The sequence below is a fragment of the Salmo salar genome, chromosome 20, assembly GCF_965601325.2.
Source record: "Salmo salar chromosome 20, fSalSal1, whole genome shotgun sequence".
In the NCBI taxonomy this organism is placed as follows: Eukaryota; Metazoa; Chordata; class Actinopteri; order Salmoniformes; family Salmonidae; genus Salmo; species Salmo salar.
This window is the reverse complement of record NC_138310.1, coordinates 20752716-20772784: the sequence shown is the minus strand read 5'-3', so window position 1 is coordinate 20772784 and position 20069 is coordinate 20752716. Positions and strand designations below refer to the sequence as shown.

General features: G+C 45.8%; 1 protein-coding gene across 13 annotated transcripts in view; it reads left to right on the top strand.

The window, feature by feature from the left end:
• The window catches only part of LOC106579918 (nuclear receptor corepressor 2), a 140530-nt gene extending 123852 nt beyond the window's left edge, over window positions 1-16678 (top strand). For 9 of the 13 annotated variants that reach the window (XM_014160309.3, XM_014160308.3, XM_014160311.3 and 6 more), the window contains 16 exons: window positions 164-408; window positions 507-861; window positions 1032-1271; window positions 1434-1685; window positions 1835-1978; window positions 2082-2309; window positions 2493-2670; window positions 2844-3319; window positions 5231-5370; window positions 5545-5735; window positions 5924-6046; window positions 6218-6360; window positions 6463-6516; window positions 7234-7446; window positions 7701-7877; window positions 13239-16678. In XM_014160309.3, coding sequence (XP_014015784.3) covers window positions 164-408; window positions 507-861; window positions 1032-1271; window positions 1434-1685; window positions 1835-1978; window positions 2082-2309; window positions 2493-2670; window positions 2844-3319; window positions 5231-5370; window positions 5545-5735; window positions 5924-6046; window positions 6218-6360; window positions 6463-6516; window positions 7234-7446; window positions 7701-7877; window positions 13239-13417 — 3338 coding nt within the window. In that variant the 3' untranslated portion in view covers window positions 13418-16678. The remainder of the gene's footprint in view (window positions 1-163; window positions 409-506; window positions 862-1031; window positions 1272-1433; window positions 1686-1834; window positions 1979-2081; window positions 2310-2492; window positions 2671-2843; window positions 3320-5230; window positions 5371-5544; window positions 5736-5923; window positions 6047-6217; window positions 6361-6462; window positions 6517-7233; window positions 7447-7700; window positions 7878-13238) is intronic. The other 4 variants (XM_014160317.3, XM_014160307.3, XM_014160316.3 and 1 more) reach the window with 4 other exon arrangements.
• The last annotated feature ends 3391 nt before the right edge of the window (window positions 16679-20069 follow it).

Below are 20069 nucleotides of genomic sequence, written 5' to 3'. Positions count from 1 at the left end.
AGACTCACTATTTATTTGTATTCCATACACTGCATCAGGGTACGGTCACCTCGCGTAGTTGTACAATCACTCAAGAGAAGTTAATTGTCAATAAAGTTCCAGTCTCACTTCAAATTTGAACTCCTGTGTGTTTGTGTTCCACCCCTCCTCCTCTTCCCCCCAGGTATCCCCCGTCACCTGGAACCCCAGGATGGCTACATGAGGCGAGAGCCCAAGCAGATGAAGAGAGAGGGCTCCCCGCCCCGAGGGCCTGGCCAGATGGCTGACCCAATGAAGGGCCGAGACGGCATGGTTCCCACCGTGAAGGAGGGGGGCCGATCCATCCACCTCATCCCCAGAGAGGAGCTCCGACAGATGCCCGAAGTCATGATGATGGCCAAGGCTGGCAAAGATGGCATCATAGCACAGGTGAGTGGACCGCCACACTGTAGATGCACTGTGCGTCAGGGAAATAAAAGCAAGACAAGTCCCTATTGGTAGAGATATTCAGTGTTTCCTTTTTTCAGGGCGCTCCTATGAAGCAGGAGCAGGGTGGCTTAAGGAAGGGGCACGATGTTCGTTCCATCATCGCCAGCTCCCCACGCTCCCACTACGGCATGCCCTCCCACCTGGAGATGCGGGGGCCTGAGCAGCGGGGCCGCTATGAGGAAGGTCCTAAGGGCCGGCCCAGCGCTGTGGTCAGCACGGCCAGCTCCATGGCCCGCTCCTCGCCCCTGGCCATGGGGGGCGACCAAGGTGGCAAGGCCCACCAAAGCCCCGTTCGCTACGAGGAACCCAAGGGTGGCATGAGGGCTCCCTACACTGGGCCTTCTCACAGAGGATCCCCCCTGTCCAGAGAATCAGGCCAGCGGCAGCATGATGGTATGTCACACACCGACACCGGACTGTGCACTGTCGTAGAACCTGTCTGATGGTGATGCATTGATTGTTTTTCGCCCTGGGTTGAAATGAAAAGAGCTCATGTGAAGCCCACCGTGTTTGTGTTGTGAAGCATCCTTCTCTTTCCCGTCTCTCCTCTCTGTGTGGTACAGGCTCCAATAAGAACCAGCCTCAGGAGCGCAAGTCCACACCCACCCCTAGGGAGATGAGCTCCGGCAAGTCACCGCTGCCAGGCGTTGCCGAGCAGCAGGCCCAACAACAGGCCCAACAACAGGCGTCCCTGGCGTCGTACGAGCGTCTGCTGCAGGGTCTGGGGGCTGACGTGTACCGAGGTCAGATCCCCCTGGCCTTTGACCCTGCTGCCCTGCGTCAGGGCATCCCCATCGACCCAGGTACATAGTACACGACTGGACCGTTCTCGTGTCCACTGTACAGTTCTACGTAGGAGCTCCTTCAATACCTGCTCTTTCTGTCTGTTGGAGGGGTGTGGTTGGGGGGAGGGTGTACGTGACTATATGATGGCTTTATATGGTCTCTTTGTCTTCCTCATTTAGCAGCCTACTACCTGCCTCGCCACCTGGCCCCTAACCCTGGCTACCCTCACCCCTACCCCTACCTGATCCGGGGCTTCCCCGACACGGCGGCCCTGGAGAACCGCCAGACGCTGCTCAACGACTACATCACCTCCCAGCAGATGCACCAGTGGCCTGCAGCAGCCGCCATGGCTGCCCAGCGCTCAGACCTGCTGAGGGGGCTCTCGCCACGGGACCAGCCCCTCCAACTGCCCTACTCTGCTGCCCCGCGCGGTGAGCCTCACTCTGGTCATGGTGCAAACGCACACACACACACACACACACACACACACACACACACACAAAAAGTAGCCTAGCTGGACCAGTGTAGTGTAGCGCAGTCTATAGTTTTGACTAGTGATGTTTTTCCTTCTTGTTCCCAGGGATCATCGATCTGTCTCAGGTGCCACACTTACCTGTCCTGGTCCCTCCCTCTGCAGGGTCTTCCGGCTCCCCCATGGACCGCATCACCTACATTCCTGGAGCCTTCCCTAGCCAGCCATACACCTCCTCTCCCATCTCACCAGGTACTGGACTGGACTCTACACCAGCCAGCGTTCTGTGTTTTAAATGTGATGCTGTGTGACGGACTCATCTGTGTTTTGTTTGTGTCTCTCCTGTGCTGTGTAGTTGGACCCCAACACATGAGCAAGCAGCACGGCACACCGTCCTCTGCTGACCGCGAGCGGGAGAGAGACCGGGAGAGAGACCGCGAGAGGGACAGGGAACAGGAGAGAGAGAGAGAGAGGGATCGCGAGAGACGGGACAGAGACAGAGAGCGAGAGAGGGAGCGGGACAGGGACAGAGAGAAGGGGATCTCTCACGGCAACGTGGAACACGCCCCCATCTGGAGACCAGGTGTGTAAAGATATAGACCCACTCACTGCCTGTCTGTCTATTCAATTATTACACTATTATGTTATTACCATGATAGTAGTACATTTACTGCACATGGTCTGTGTTGGATGTCTATGCTGTTGTTCTATGAGGTGATATGAGCTCTGTGCTGTGTGTAATGTATCTGTACCCTCCCTCCCTCAGGCACAGAGCACAGCTCAGGTGGTAGTGTCAGGCCCTCCTCCCACTCTGGCTATGGCCACCAGCACTCCCCGGTGTCCCCTCGCACCCAGGACAGTGTCCAGCAGAGGCCCAGTGTCCTGCACAACACTGGGGGCAAGAGTCTGCCTGTCAGCGACCACAACAACCCATCTGTGCTAAGGTAACCTGCTTGGTGACATGCATGACATACATGGTTGGATAAATGGCTAAGTATCTCCTACTGCACGTGCCTTCTTCTGTGGTTCTTCTAAATGGGATGTGCAGACTGTGGTGGGGGTTCATCTGTGGTTGGCATGTTTACTGACTGTTTTAGTGATTTTGTTTTTCTCACAGGTCCATGCCAGGCTCAAATCGCTACCCAGGCTACGGCTACCAACAAAGCATGGACTCTAAGGAAATGGGCCGGGATGGGAGCAAGAGTAGGGGAGGCCTTCCCAAACACACCCAAGACCAACATGGGCCCTCTATATCCTCCAGCAAATCTGACCCCAAGCTGGCCAGCCCTAACCAAGGGGGTTACCCCAGCCCCTACCCCCAGGGCTCTTCAGCCTCTCACCACTCAGGGCGCCCCCCCCCTCACCTGCTGCCCCCCCAGTCGGATAACGCTGCTGGCCGCGGAGAAAGTGGCACACCTAGTAGGGAAAAGACTCAAAACAAACCGATGTCCGTTCAGGAACAAGAGCTCCGATCACTCGGTAAGACCACCATGACTGCGGCCAACTTCATAAACGCGATTATCATGCGTCAAATTTCTTGTGAAACGGGAATGCCAGAGACGGGCTCGCTCGTGGCCAACAGCGCCAGTGATGGTAAGACGCTCTGGATCCCAGGGTCCCCTCATCACCCAGACCCTCCCCTCGTCTGTCTGTGGCCTATTGCACGCTGTGGTGGTTGGGCATTATCAAATCAGTCCAAATTATTTTTTACATATTTATTTTTTTGTGTTCTTTTCTACGCTATGCTATTTTTTTGTGTAACGTAGAGAACTATAAAAAAATATATATCCAAACGTGACCATCTAATTATTATTTAACACGTTTTGACATTGAGCAGAAGAGAAGTCTAAACTAGAGCTTACTTGGACAGAATATTAAGGAGATGAAAGCAGCTTACGCGCTGGATAAATCAAATTAACCAGCTCATTTTTAATATTAAATGACTATATATTTGTATTAAATGACTATGTATTGACCATTTATTATGGTACAAATACAGAACCCAATTGCTATTTCCTTGGAGAGAGATCATAGATGGTTCAGTGGTTGGAAGATTTCAGCGTAACATTCATTGCTGCTTATTTTAATTTCCTTTTTATTGAGGATGTGGCTGTCTTTACCATGTGGCACCCCTCCCCCCCTCATATTGCAAACTTAGTTCACCTGTAGTATTCAGGAGTTCCATATTAGAAACTAAATAAAGTAGCCTAGTTATCGATCTATTAATGTAATTTTAGCAGAAGGTTTATGATATAGTAATTCTGTAAGTATTTGATTCATAGTTAGTAATGACACCTCCCTTACAGATACTCGCCTCACAAAATGTTCCAGAAATAAGGCGAAGATATTGCTAGCTAGATGACCTAAATGACAAAAGAGAAAGCTTAGGTCGTGTGTGTCAGTCGGTCTCAATATAAACCAGTGTGAAGTGTAGTAGGAAACAGTCAGGCGAGCCTGCCAGGGTGCATCACGAGAATAAAGCCCCACCAGCCACCAGACAGACAAACAACCTCCCCGGGGCTCCAGACAGCGTTGATCTTCCTCTGGAGGTGGGTGGTCGAGGTGGGGGGCAGGGAGAGGGCGTAACGGGTGGTGGAGAGACCCATAAAAAGATCCTGGGGGAGGGGGGTGCTGCAGCTTCTGGCCCCCAAATCTCTGCATGTCCTTATTACGCCTCACTGTAATTTATTCAGATTTTTCCACATGCAAACCGCTTAACGCGACTTTTCCATCCTTAGAAATGCAATATTGTTTTCTTGTTTTTCCATTTGTAAAGCTATGTGCCACATCAATATTTATGACATGCCTATAGGGAAAGTGTGTGCATGTCGAGGTCAGATGAGTGTTGTGGTATAACATGCTGTGAGAGGTGCGTTTTATATATATATATATCACACACACACACACACACACACACACACACACACACACACACAGAGTGTACAAAACATTAAGAACACCTTACTAGTATTGAGTTGCCATTTTATGTCACCGCTAAGCTTGTCAGTGATTTATGCTTCTCTCCTTTGAGGAGAGTTCAATATATAAATAAGTCCGTAGTGTTCTGAAGTAGCTTGACACATCCAACGCCACTGGCTGACAACACTTTGTAGAGACAGAGGATTTCTGCAGCAGGAAAACTACCGTTGAGCTCTTATGCACAGCAGATGTGTCACTCACGCAATGTTTATCGAGCACACCGTATGCTGTGCACATAATGGACTTAATAAATATATATATTTGTTTGTTTATTCTATAATTTTACAACAAGCTCTCGTCAGTTTTTCACCTTTAGAAACAGGGAATACTAATACGCTGTAGTTAGACTTTCTGTAAGCTGCCTCTTCAAACTGACCCAGGAAACTGAATTTTCACCTTCTTTGTCCCTCTGTGTGTACATGGTGGTGCTGCTTAATGTGTGTGTGTGTGTGTGTGTGTGTGTGTGTGTGTGTGTGTGTGTGTGTGTGTGTGTGTGTGTGTGTGTGTTTTGTCCTGTCCCCTCAGTTCAGCAGAAGATGATGCCCATGGAGCAGCATGGTCTGTACCGACCTCCCTCTGAGGAGAGGCTGTCCCCGGGCCAGCAGCCCCAGTCCCCCCTGGTCAAAAGCAGCCAGAGGGTGGTCACCCTGGCCCAGCACATCAGTGTAAGCCCCCACACAACTACAGAAATATATTTTACTATATTATATCACTGTTTCATTTACCATCTTAAAGATGATTTCCCGTACAGTTCTTAAAGTCTGTAGGAATGAGAAGCAGACAGGACGGAAGGAGAGATTCTGTGTCTGACCTGTGTCTGTGATGTGTGTGGGGAACAGGAGGTGATCACCAAGGACTACACCCGGCAGACCCAGCAGCAGGTCCATATGCAGCAGTCCTACCATAACAACTCTGTCCTGGACCTGACCCGGACCACCAGCGCCCCCCAGGCCCCACCTGCCTCCCAGGAGCCCAGCCAGGGGCCTCGCTACACTCCAGAGGGAGCCGGAGGGGATCGTGCCCGAGACAGGTACTGCCCAGATTTTATGCTGTATATGGCACCGCTCTGTATCTTCCTATGGGTGTCGCATGTTATGTACTACGTTTAATCCTATGTGGAAATGCAGATACTGACATGAATTGATCTTGAATATTGTTTAGATGACTGTGTATACTCAGCCAGACCACAGTGGCTCATTAGCGTGTGTGTGTTCCCAGGTCCCCTCCTCAGCCCAAGGTGTCACCTGTCAATATGTCTACAGACGGCATTGAGCCCGTGTCCCCTGCCGGAGCCATGTCTGAACCAGAGACGCAAGGGGCCTCCTACCCCAACGAGCAGGGGTATGGTCTCACCCTACCTCCCTTCCTCACACAGAAAGAAATCATTGTTACCACATTCTCTGGACTACTCTTGGTAAAAAAAAAAAAAAAGGGTGGGTAATAGCCGTAGTGTAGGAAGCAGTAGAACAGTAGTTCTCCGGACGCTAACTAGATGTGGTCATCTCCCCACAGCATGGGCTCTCGCTCCCCTCCCAGCACCTCCCAGCCCCCAGCCTTCTTCAGCAAGCTCACTGAGAGCACCTCGGCCATCGTCAAGTCCAAGAAACAGGAGATGATCAAGAAGATGACTGTGGTCGGCAGTGACGCCGAGTTCAGTGAGTCCCACCACCACAGTGACCGCATACAGCATTGGTACTGTAGATACTGTAGTCATAGACAAAGAGACTATGCTCTAAAAATACTGTTTCCACATCCAGATCCTGGTCAGCCAGGAACAGAGATATTCAACATGCCTGCCTCTACCACTGCAGGTAAGATACAGGATTTCTTGAAATGATCGTGGGATATTAGTGGTGGGAGGTGGATTATTGTTACTCTCAACCACAATGTTGTGGTATAACGTGCTTAGAGTAGTAGTTTTTCTGTGATTTATGCACAGTAGATGTGAGCCAGATTTTCTGTTATGTGACTCTGTTGTGGTATAGATCAGCATGGTACAGTAGAGAGGTTCTCCTCCAGTTGGTATACATACGGCCACGTTCCCCTGATGGGCCCTAGCTGACACAGCTAGGCTTTTGGCTGCGGCTCCGGAGCATGTGCATCAGCTAGGCTACTCACAGGAGACTGGAGAGAACAGTAGCTACATACTGGATGTTATTTAGAGTCCATCACCTCTCTCTCCTGTGGCTATCCTCTGGAGGCTCATAACCTACATAATGCCCACTGACAGACTGAAAGCTGCGTCAGCACAAACCAACATGTCTCTTTCCATCTCTCTGAGGATGTGCTGACTGGTTTATTCTTCCCCTCTCTGCTGTTCCACTCTCTTTCTCTCACGCCCTTTTTCTTGCTTTCTCTTGTCCCCGTCTTCCTTTTCTCTCCCTCACTCCTCCATTCTCATGTTGGCCCTTTTCCATTTGTCTTCTATTTTAACTATCTCCTCTATCTATGTTTCTCTTTCGCTCCCTCTCTCTCACCCGCTACTCAATGCCCTCTCTAACTTCCCCCTGCCACTTCCTGCCTCTCAGGACCTGTGAGTATACGCAGCCACCCGGCTCCCGAGGTGTCCGGTAACACCATAGGGCTGGAGGCCATTATCAGAAAAGCCCTGATGGGAAACTATGATGACCAGGCCGAGGAGCGCCCTCCCTCCTCCAATGCTATTAACCCCATGGTTGCCAGTGTGCCTGCCGCTATGCTCCCCGCTGATGGACGGACGGAGGACTCTTACTCACTGCAAGGTGTGATATTACCTCGTAAATCTCCCTCTGTCATAAGCTACTGTTGGGTGGATTGTATGTACTGGTGTTCGGAGGGCTCAGTATTTCCATTATGAAACAGCAATGTATGTGTAACAAATCAAGTGAATTATTCATTCATTCAGCTTTGCTAGACTAGATTCTCACAGTTGTAACTTCAGATGTATGGTCGATAAATGTGAATAGACCTGGCCACTAAACCACAGGGCTGCGCTGTGTTCCCTCTCTTTGTGTAGGTGGGGGGAAACCAAAGGGCAGCGGGCGTTCTAACGGGCGGAAGGCCAAATCCCCCGGGCCGGGCCTGTCAGGGGGGGAGAGACCCTCCTCTGTGTCCTCTGTCCACTCTGAGGGGGATGCCAACCGCCGCACGCCCGTCACCAACCGTGTCTGGGAGGACCGGCCCTCCTCCACAGGTACTGCTGCCCCCCCACTGCCCCTGTCACCTCCAACATCTCACCTCTATCAACATCTCACCTCTATCAACATCTCACCTCTATCAACATCTCATCTCTCACTGCCCTTTCACCTCTATCAACATCTCATCTCTCACTGCCCCTCTCACCTCTATCAACATCTCATCTCTCACTGCACCTCTCACCTCTATCAACATCTCATCTCTCACTGCCCCTCTCACCTCTATCAACATCTCATCTCTCACTGCCCCTTTCACCTCTATCAACATCTCATCTCTCACTGCCCCTTTCACCTCCATCAACATCTCACCTCCATCAACATCTCACCTCTATCAACATCTCATCTCTCACTGCCCCTTTCACCTCTATCAACATCTCACCTCTATCAACATCTCACCTCTATCAACATCTCACCTCTATCAACATCTCACCTCTATCAACATCTCACCTCCTATCAACATCTCACCTCCTATCAACATCTCACCTCTATCAACATCTCACCTCTATCAACATCTCACCTCTATCAACATCTCACCTCTATCAACATCTCACCTCTATCAACATCTCACCTCTATCAACATCTCACCTCTATCAACATCTCACCTCTATCAACATCTCACCTCTATCAACATCTCATCTCTATCAACATCTCACCTCTATCAACATCTCATCTCTATCAACATCTCATCTCTATCAACATCTCACCTCTATCAACATCTCATCTCTCACCTCTATCAACATCTCATCTCTGTCAACATCTCACCTCTGTCAACATCTCACCTCTGTCAACATCTCACCTCTGTCAACATCTCACCTCTGTCAACATCTCACCTCTGTCAACATCTCACCTCTGTCAACATCTCACCTCTGTCAACATCTCACCTCTGTCAACATCTCACCTCTGTCAACATCTCACCTCTATCAACATCTCACCTCTATCAACATCTCACCTCTATCAACATCTCACCTCTATCAACATCTCACCTCTATCAACATCTCACCTCTATCAACATCTCACCTCCTATCAACATCTCACCTCCTATCAACATCTCACCTCCTATCAACATCTCACCTCCTATCAACATCTCACCTCCTATCAACATCTCACCTCCTATCAACATCTCACCTCCTATCAACATCTCACCTCTATCAACATCTCACCTCTATCAACATCTCACCTCTATCAACATCTCATCTCTCACCTCTATCAACATCTCACCTCTATCAACATCTCACCTCTATCAACATCTCACCTCTATCAACATCTCACCTCTATCAACATCTCACCTCTATCAACATCTCACCTCTATCAACATCTCACCTCTATCAACATCTCACCTCTATCAACATCTCACCTCTATCAACATCTCACCTCTATCAACATCTCACCTCTATCAACATCTCATCTCTATCAACATCTCACCTCTATCAACATCTCATCTCTATCAACATCTCACCTCTATCAACATCTCATCTCTCACCTCTATCAACATCTCACCTCCTATCAACATCTCACCTCCTATCAACATCTCACCTCCTATCAACATCTCACCTCTATCAACATCTCACCTCTATCAACATCTCACCTCTATCAACATCTCACCTCTATCAACATCTCACCTCTATCAACATCTCACCTCTATCAACATCTCACCTCTATCAACATCTCACCTCTATCAACATCTCACCTCTATCAACATCTCACCTCTATCAACATCTCACCTCTATCAACATCTCACCTCCTATCAACATCTCATCTCCTATCAACATCTCACCTCTATGAACATCTCATCTCTCACCTCCTATCAACATCTCATCTCTATCAACATCTCACCTCTATGAACATCTCATCTCTCACCTCCTATCAACATCTCATCTCTATCAACATCTCATCTCTATCAACATCTCATCTCTATCAACATCTCATCTCTCATTGCCCCTTTCACCTCTATCAACATCTCATCTCTCACTGCCCCTCTCACCTCTATCAACATCTCATCTCTCACTGCACCTCTCACCTCTATCAACATCTCATCTCTCACTGCCCCTCTCACCTCTATCAACATCTCATCTCTCACTGCCCCTTTCACCTCTATCAACATCTCATCTCTCACTGCCCCTTTCACCTCCTATCAACATCTCACCTCTATCAACATCTCACCTCTATCAACATCTCACCTCTATCAACATCTCACCTCTATCAACATCTCATCTCTATCAACATCTCACCTCTATCAACATCTCACCTCCTATCAACATCTCATCTCTGTCAACATCTCACCTCTGTCAACATCTCACCTCTGTCAACATCTCACCTCTGTCAACATCTCACCTCTGTCAACATCTCACCTCTGTCAACATCTCACCTCTATCAACATCTCACCTCTATCAACATCTCATCTCTCACTGCCCCTTTCATCTCTATCAACATCTCACCTCTATCAACATCTCATCTCTCACTGCCCCTTTCACCTCTATCAACATCTCACCTCTATCAACATCTCATCTCTCACTGCCCCTTTCACCTCTATCAACATCTCACCTCTATCAACATCTCACCTCTATCAACATCTCACCTCTATCAACATCTCACCTCTATCAACATCTCACCTCTATCAACATCTCACCTCTATCAACATCTCACCTCTATCAACATCTCACCTCTATCAACATCTCATCTCTATCAACATCTCATCTCTATCAACATCTCATCTCTATCAACATCTCATCTCTATCAACATCTCATCTCTATCAACATCTCATCTCTATCAACATCTCATCTCTATCAACATCTCACCTCTATCAACATCTCACCTCTATCAACATCTCATCTCTCACCTCTATCAACATCTCATCTCTCACCTCTATCAACATCTCACCTCTATCAACATCTCACCTCTATCAACATCTCACCTCTATCAACATCTCACCTCCTATCAACATCTCATCTCCTATCAACATCTCACCTCCTATCAACATCTCACCTCTATGAACATCTCATCTCTCACCTCCTATCAACATCTCATCTCTATCAACATCTCACCTCTATGAACATCTCATCTCTCACCTCCTATCAACATCTCATCTCTATCAACATCTCATCTCTATCAACATCTCATCTCTATCAACATCTCATCTCTCATTGCCCCTTTCACCTCTATCAACATCTCATCTCTCACTGCCCCTCTCACCTCTATCAACATCTCATCTCTCACTGCACCTCTCACCTCTATCAACATCTCATCTCTCACTGCCCCTCTCACCTCTATCAACATCTCATCTCTCACTGCCCCTTTCACCTCTATCAACATCTCATCTCTCACTGCCCCTTTCACCTCCTATCAACATCTCACCTCTATCAACATCTCACCTCTATCAACATCTCACCTCTATCAACATCTCACCTCTATCAACATCTCACCTCTATCAACATCTCATCTCTATCAACATCTCACCTCTATCAACATCTCACCTCCTATCAACATCTCATCTCTGTCAACATCTCACCTCTGTCAACATCTCACCTCTGTCAACATCTCACCTCTGTCAACATCTCACCTCTGTCAACATCTCACCTCTGTCAACATCTCACCTCTGTCAACATCTCACCTCTATCAACATCTCACCTCTATCAACATCTCATCTCTCACTGCCCCTTTCATCTCTATCAACATCTCACCTCTATCAACATCTCATCTCTCACTGCCCCTTTCACCTCTATCAACATCTCACCTCTATCAACATCTCATCTCTCACTGCCCCTTTCACCTCTATCAACATCTCACCTCTATCAACATCTCACCTCTATCAACATCTCACCTCTATCAACATCTCACCTCTATCAACATCTCACCTCTATCAACATCTCATCTCTATCAACATCTCATCTCTATCAACATCTCATCTCTATCAACATCTCATCTCTATCAACATCTCATCTCTATCAACATCTCATCTCTATCAACATCTCACCTCTATCAACATCTCACCTCTATCAACATCTCATCTCTCACCTCTATCAACATCTCACCTCTATCAACATCTCACCTCTATCAACATCTCACCTCTATCAACATCTCACCTCTATCAACATCTCATCTCTATCAACATCTCATCTCTATCAACATCTCACCTCTATCAACATCTCACCTCCCTCATCAACATCTCACCTCCTATCAACATCTCACCTCCTATCAACATCTCACCTCCTATCAACATCTCACCTCCTATCAACATCTCACCTCCTATCAACATCTCACCTCTATCAACATCTCACCTCTATCAACATCTCACCTCTATCAACATCTCACCTCTATCAACATCTTACCTTCTATCAACATCTCACCTCCTATCAACATCTCATCTCTATCAACATCTCACCTCTATGAACATCTCATCTCTCACCTCCTATCAACATCTCATCTCTATCAACATCTCACCTCTATGAACATCTCATCTCTCACCTCCTATCAACATCTCATCTCTATCAACATCTCATCTCTATCAACATCTCACCTCCTATCAACATCTCATCTCTCATTGCCCCTTTCACCTCTATCAACATCTCATCTCTCACTGCCCCTCTCACCTCTATCAACATCTCATCTCTCACTGCACCTCTCACCTCTATCAACATCTCATCTCTCACTGCCCCTCTCACCTCTATCAACATCTCATCTCTCACTGCCCCTTTCACCTCTATCAACATCTCATCTCTCACTGCCCCTTTCACCTCCTATCAACATCTCACCTCTATCAACATCTCACCTCTATCAACATCTCACCTCTATCAACATCTCACCTCTATCAACATCTCATCTCTATCAACATCTCACCTCCTATCAACATCTCATCTCTGTCAACATCTCACCTCTGTCAACATCTCACCTCTGTCAACATCTCACCTCTGTCAACATCTCACCTCTGTCAACATCTCACCTCTGTCAACATCTCACCTCTGTCAACATCTCACCTCTATCAACATCTCACCTCTATCAACATCTCATCTCTCACTGCCCCTTTCATCTCTATCAACATCTCACCTCTATCAACATCTCATCTCTCACCTCCTATCAACATCTCATCTCTCACTGCACTTCTCACCTCTATCAACATCTCATCTCTCACTGCACCTCTCACCTCTATCAACATCTCATCTCTCACTGCCCCGCTCACCTCTATCAACATCTCATCTCTCACTGCACCTCTCACCTCTATCAACATCTCATCTCTCACTGCTCATATTCAACTGTATCAAAGACAGGAAACCCATCACCTTTAAACCCTGTGAATGGCATTCTGCTACCTATGGCATCATGGTCAGTACTCAAGGATTTATTGTTGCTGTTCTTCTTCTTTCAGGCTCCACACCCTTCCCGTGTAACCCCCTGACCATGCGTTTCCCAAGTGGCATGCCGGTGTCAAACCCCTCCCCCACCCCCTCTGGCCAGTTAGGGGCTCAGGGCCAGGGCCGGTCCTGGGAGGAGGAGCCTAAGCCCCTGCTGTGTTCTCAGTATGAGACCCTGTCTGACAGTGAGTGAGAGACCCTGTCTGACAGTGAGTGAGAGACCCTGTCTGACAGTGAGTGAGAGACCCTGTCTGACAGTGAGTGAGAGACCCTGTCTGACAGTGAGTGAGAGACCCTGTCTGACAGTGAGTGAGAGACCCTGTCTGACAGTGAGTGAGAGACCCTGCCATGGAACAGAACAGCACCCGCCAACTAACCACCTCCACTGCTGCTGCAGGCACACACCTGACACACACACACACACACACACACACACACACACACACACACACACACACACACACACTATTCCACTCTACAGCTCCATCTCCACCCAGCAAGGGAGTACGACAGGACCTGACCTCTGGGCCTCCCATCTCACACAGCTGACTGACGTTCACAAGCACCGATGGGGGTGTGCTGAAACACTGCTGCTCCATGTGTTAGTGTTTCAGTGTATGCAGTCACTCCAGGACTACTCTAAAGGACAAATCACTTGCTTTTTTACTTCATTTTCCCCCTCTTACTGGCCTTATTGATACGGACACATCAACTCATGCGCTTGTTTGTATACTGTTCTAGTGTCTTCTACGGTTTGTGGAAGGGACTTGGTACGGCCCCATAATCTGATGCTCATGTGTTTTAATTTGGCCTGCGGAGGGATTCACTTGCCCTGGTCAAGGATGGATGTGTCTTCTGCTTATACAGGAAACCTGCTCTGTTCGGCCATGTCAGGGCTCTGAACAGGGATTCAACCTGGATCTTCAACTTGGAGAAGCCTGCTGCTCCCCTCTGACCAGCAAACCCAACCAGAGTGGACATGCATCAGCACAGAAGTGTCTCTCTCTCTCTCTGTCTGTCTCTCTGTCTCTCTCGCTCTGCGCCAGTGACCCCATGGACAGGGTGTGAACCACACAGAGTTCTGTTTGGAGAGGTCTGCTAGGGAAGCGGTCTTCCTACACTGGGTCATTTCACTGTGCAGAGGGCAGGCGGACAGGCATGTAGCCAGGCATGCCATCTATTGTACAGTACTGTGGACACTGAGTTCAGACAGCCTGTGCATTTCTACTACTGTTAGAATGCATCAGATGATGGACAGGAGGAGAAAACCAACACAGGAAAACAAGGTCTTTATTTTCTTTTCTCCTTTTTAAATCCAGTCAGTCCAGTCCTGTGTTTGAAAGTGAGCTGAGACCTTTAGTACTTTTGATCGTGAATGTTTTGATGGTGTCAGTTTATCTCTTATTTTCAATGATCTATCTTTGGGGGTTTACAGGGTATACATGCTGTCCATTGCTGATGTCATCATACATTTGAAATGTTATTGGAGGACGGTGGTGGCATATGGTCTCCAGACATCCAATAGAGAGAGCGGTCTGTGGGTGTGATGGATGGCACTAAGGAGACATGTGACACTTTCTCACTGTTTTTATATTAACCATGTCTGTGTTTGTTGAGAATGTTTTTGGATGTTAAGCACTTAGTTGTCAATTTGTTCACAACGGCATTTTTAGGAATCTGTTTCGGGCAGGCGAGAATGGACTCGAGAAGAGTGTAGAATCCTACTGTGGAGGCGTCCTCCTTTAACATCTGTTTCATTTGGTCTTGCCACCAACATTCTTTAGTGCTCCCAAACTCAAGCGACAATCACAGTTCTAGTGAAACATTACCTAGTCCGCTTTGAGTGGGTGGAGACCAACCTTAAAGCTGCTTTAGGGCAAATTTCCCAGCATCCGAGTTGGAATTTGCTTGCATTAAAGAGGTGACAAATAAAAGCCATCTATGTTTCTATGCCCCTTGGTCCATGGCGGTGCCGGCTGTGGCTGTAGTGTGAACCCCAGCTGGCCTGCTGGAAGCTCGTCTCTTGGAATGAACTCCTAATGTCTCTAGGGGCTGCCTGTTGTGGCAGTCTGACCTCTGATCTTTTACTGTCTAGAGGAAGAGGAGCTCTGCCTTATGCCAGGCCAGATGCACCTTCTTATCTAGACCTGATTTTGTACAGTTATAAGATATTTCTAGTGTTAAGTGCCATTTATTTTACATAACACAGTACTGAAGTTACCAAGTGACGCACAATTTCTTTTTTTTCTTTTTTTTCCTGTCATTTTTCTTCATGCCAGGGTTATACGTGTCCATGCAGGGAAATGTTGAAACCAAGAGCAGATGAAACGTCCCTCTTGATTTCTTTTCTAAATCTGTCACAGCCTTAGCTCTTAACTGTCACATATTCTGTCAGGATCCTGATTCAGAGGAGGTTAAAGTCCAACAGTTGGTGTTCATTTACCATGTGTGATTTTACATTTTCCCCCATTTTAAAGGCCATCTCTTTGTTGTTGATGTGGTATATGACAGTGTTCATGGCTTGTGTTGAGTGTTGAAGCAAGAGAAGCACAGCTCTTCTCAGTGTGACTGTTGTTGAGGGCGACCGCGGTGTGTTCTCCTGTCCGGTCCACTAGTTGAGAGCGGGTTGAGTTAGTCATGATGGAGACTTGTTAGTAATGAACATGTGTAACAGTTGTTGGACTGCCTGTGCTCTCCTCCCCCTTCATCTTCACTGGATTACTAAAGTTTCTTACCCTGGCTACCTAAACTGGTCATGTTTTAGATCTAGTCAGTCAAGGTGGAGCTCAAATTACAAGTTTTTAACTGGGCCCAATAAAACAGAAGGTAAGAGTTTCAGCCTCTCTACTTTATCAATTGACTATTCATGAAGTCGTTGGGAGAGCAAAGTGACAGTACATTTTGACATGATAGGAAGTCAGAACCATATCTACATGCTAGCTAAATAAATGGCAGAGGAAACTAGAATCCGTTTGAAATGTACTGATGTGTATTTTAATGATTTATGTTTTCCCCCTCTGGTTTCTGTTTGTTCTTACACTGCTTGCTTTGATTACTGTCATGTCACTCTCCGTGCTAGAAGTTAGCGTTTCATTTGTAATGAAAAGGATGATTCAAGACGAACGAAAAACGATTTTGTCGAATGGCGGATACGATCCCTGTATTGTACGAGGGTGGGCGGGAGGGATTGGCATTGATAAATGTTCAACCATATTGTGCATAATGATTTCTTTTTGTATTATTATAACCCACTGTATAATAGCAAGGATTGTATATAGAACTGAAAAGATGTAAATATTTATGTGGCTTGCTGCAAGGTTGGTATTTACATAAAAACTATTCACACTGTTTAATTCTACATGCCCACCAGCAAGCTTTGTGGAAAGCAGTGTAACAATGAAAATAAAAAAAACACTGCCTTAATGTTTAAATAAAAAGCTTATTGCCATTGAAACGTATGCTGTCTTTTTGTATACTTTGACTGTAATTTATTACAGTGTTAAATGTAAATGTGTTAAATGTATATTATCCACGATTGAATAGCCTATTTAATAGAAGCAGACTTGGCGATATGACGTAGATGGAGAAAGTAAACTGCGTAGTTAGTTGTTGCAGAAATTGACCAAGAGTGTTGAAGCGCGACACTCAACTTCTCAGCTGTTTTAGTTTCCTGTCTACCACGTGAAGTGAACCCGTACACATGCGTAGGGTGTGTGACTGAGAGCAAAGTCTTGCATCTCGCTCATCTCAATGATCTGCGGTGCTGCTCATGGCAAGGTAATTTTGCTGAGTCTACCTTTTAAAACGAAAGTAAAAGCATTAGACTATAGCTGTCTGCGTCATATATCTTAGGGAAACAGGAACTATGATCACAGTACCCTCGTTCCCAGGCTCAATTGCTACTGCATGACAGCCGGCCAGTTTGGCTGTGTACAGGTACAGTGATCGGTAATCTGTAAATAGCACACCCAACTATCTCATCCCCATATTGTTTTTTATCTTTTTGCTCTTTTGCACCCCAGTGTCTCTACTTGCACATCATCATCTGCCCATCTATCAGTGTTAATGCTAAATTGTAATTATTTCACCTCTATGGCCTATTTATTGCCTTACCTCACTAATCTTCTACATTTGCACACACTGTATATAGATTTTTCTATCGCAGTTGTAAATGAGAACTTGTTCTCAACTGGCCTACCTGGTTAAATAAATGTGAAATAAAAAAAAGATTATGATCACAGTAAATACACTGAGTATACCAAGCATATACCAAATACCAAACATTAGGAACACCTTTTTATACTCCATGCAGTGGAAACCAGCGACCACAAGTGGGTGCTAAACTCTTATTGGATGTGGGTGTTGTGACGATGAGCTGCCTGCATAGTTAAGCCACACACCACTTCTCTGACACACAGTACCATTAAACACAGGAAAAGGGATGTCACATTGCCAATCAAATGATTGGTTAATGAGGGGGTTAAATGCAGTGATCTGAGGACATAAGGTCATTTATCCTTCACTAACTGTCCAGACCTTGTGATTTTTATTTGTTATATATTTTCCTTTATTTCCCCAAACCCTACCACCCCTCCCCTAATTGGAGTACACTAATGGACAAAAATACTTCCAGCTTATACATACTACATACATTTCACTGACAGTATATTTTACATTAGTTATATTTTGTTTGTTTTTAGTCCCAGCCTTCAGCTACCCTCAACCCCTCCCATATATCTCTGAACACCATCCAGTTTAGATTTCTAGCTGCCATATATGTTTCTACTGTCCTGTGATGTTTCCCAAAAGTTCTGAACCTTTCTGTTCACATTAGGGCTGTCCCCGACTAAAAAAAATGTTGGTCGACTGGTCTTCTGACCAATCGATTGCTCGACATTTTTTATTTTTCCATATATAGACACCCTATTTTAATAAAATCAACTACATGCATTGAGCGTGTCTGCTACTTTAATCTTACTCTTTGATGCCTCGAGGGCGCCAAAGATCTAGATCAACTGAATAAAAAAAAAAACGTAACTTGACCCAACTATTCTCCTCCCGCTCCTGCTGGCTTTCGCAGATTCTGCCGTTACTCTTCTGAAGTTGCGATAATAGGCTACAGGATGAGTCGGCAATCTTTCTCATGTGGAATGCCAGTTATGGTTTTCATATGCACATTTTTGTTGAACAGTTTCATTTCATTTATAATAAAGTCTTCATATGTGCAAATCCTTGTCATGTGGTTAATCAACATTCTATCCAGATCTAAATGAAAATCATACACACCTAAAAAGTCCCTTCTATTTCCATTGCCAACTATGTAAGAATAGCCTACATAAAGCCAACAAATAAAAACATTGCCGCCTGAAGGTAGAAAATATCCTGATTAAAAATAAATATCCTAAAAATCACATTTGCTACCCATGGCCTGTCTGCAACGAACTATAAACTATTAACTTGGGTCTGGCCAGAAATTTGCGCGCCAGCAACAATTGTATAAAATATTCTGGGCCCTCAGAGTTTCCCGTGCCAGTGAGCTCGGGACAAACACAGCTGTAGGTTATTTGCCACAGGGATATGAAGCAGTGCTTGACTTGGGCACCTGAACTCCAATTGTATAATGCTTGAGCTCCTGTTCCTCTTATAGAATATTAACTCCAAACTATTGTGGAGCTCATGCACCTAGATATAAACAGTACCAGCACCCAAAATGAGTACCGAACCCATTTCAGTACCGAACCCAAGTCAAGCATTGATAAGAGGCCTATTTTATGACGTTTCCACTGTATCAGAGCATGATATTTTTCCCTTTCACAATGAGGGGATATCAAAAGGGAGAGGGCTAGTACGTTTTTTCAACTACATTGAAGTATTGGAATTCTCAGTGGATGTAAAAACAGTCTTCGTTTGCTTGTTTTTTGAGGTGAAGAAAACATGACTTTGAGAAGCTCCACAGGTCATTAGTGGTGTGGCATTAACCCGATCAGAAATACTATCAGATCACCTAATGTCAGCGGTGGGCAAAATTAAAGATACTTTTAATAGAGTCATTTTCTATTAAGGTAAAATTCACCTAGTCTAAACGTATTTGGTTTTAAATATACTTAAATATCAAAGTAAATGTGATTGCTAAAGTATATTTTACTAAAAGTAAAAGTAAAAGTATAAATAATTCCACATTCCTTATGTAAAGATAACCAGACAGCATAATTTTGTTGTATTTTTTATGAAAAAGACAGGGGCACGGTCCAACACTTACAAGCGAAGATCAGGATCAGTAGGGATGACCAGGGATGTTCTCTTGATAAGTGTGTGAATAAAGACATTTTCCTGTCGAGCTAAGCATTCAAAATGCAACGAGTACTTTTGGGTGTCAGAGAAAATGTATGGAGTAAAAAGTACATTATTTTCTTTAGGAATGTAGTGAAGTAAAAGTTGGCAATAATATAAATAGTAAAGTAAACTACAGATACCCCCCAAAACTACTTAAATCGTAGTTTAGGGCATTTTTACATAAGTACTTTACACCACTGCCAAATTGGCACATTTACATGCCTACATTTGCGCGCAGAACAGGTAGCCTACAGGCCTACTTCTATGCCTGAGCGTCCTTACTCAACAGTGACAGGAGCGCTCCAAACAAAAGACAATTACTACATTGACAGTACTCGAAAGTGGAATTAAATCACAATGTGTCCACTCAGACAATGAGAACAGGAAGACTGGAATAATAATATTGAATGCATTAAAATAAATGACCATTAACCAAAGTAACAAACATTGTATATTAGAAATTGTAGGAATTAACGGCAAATGTACTACTGGTGATATATGTAATGGGGAAT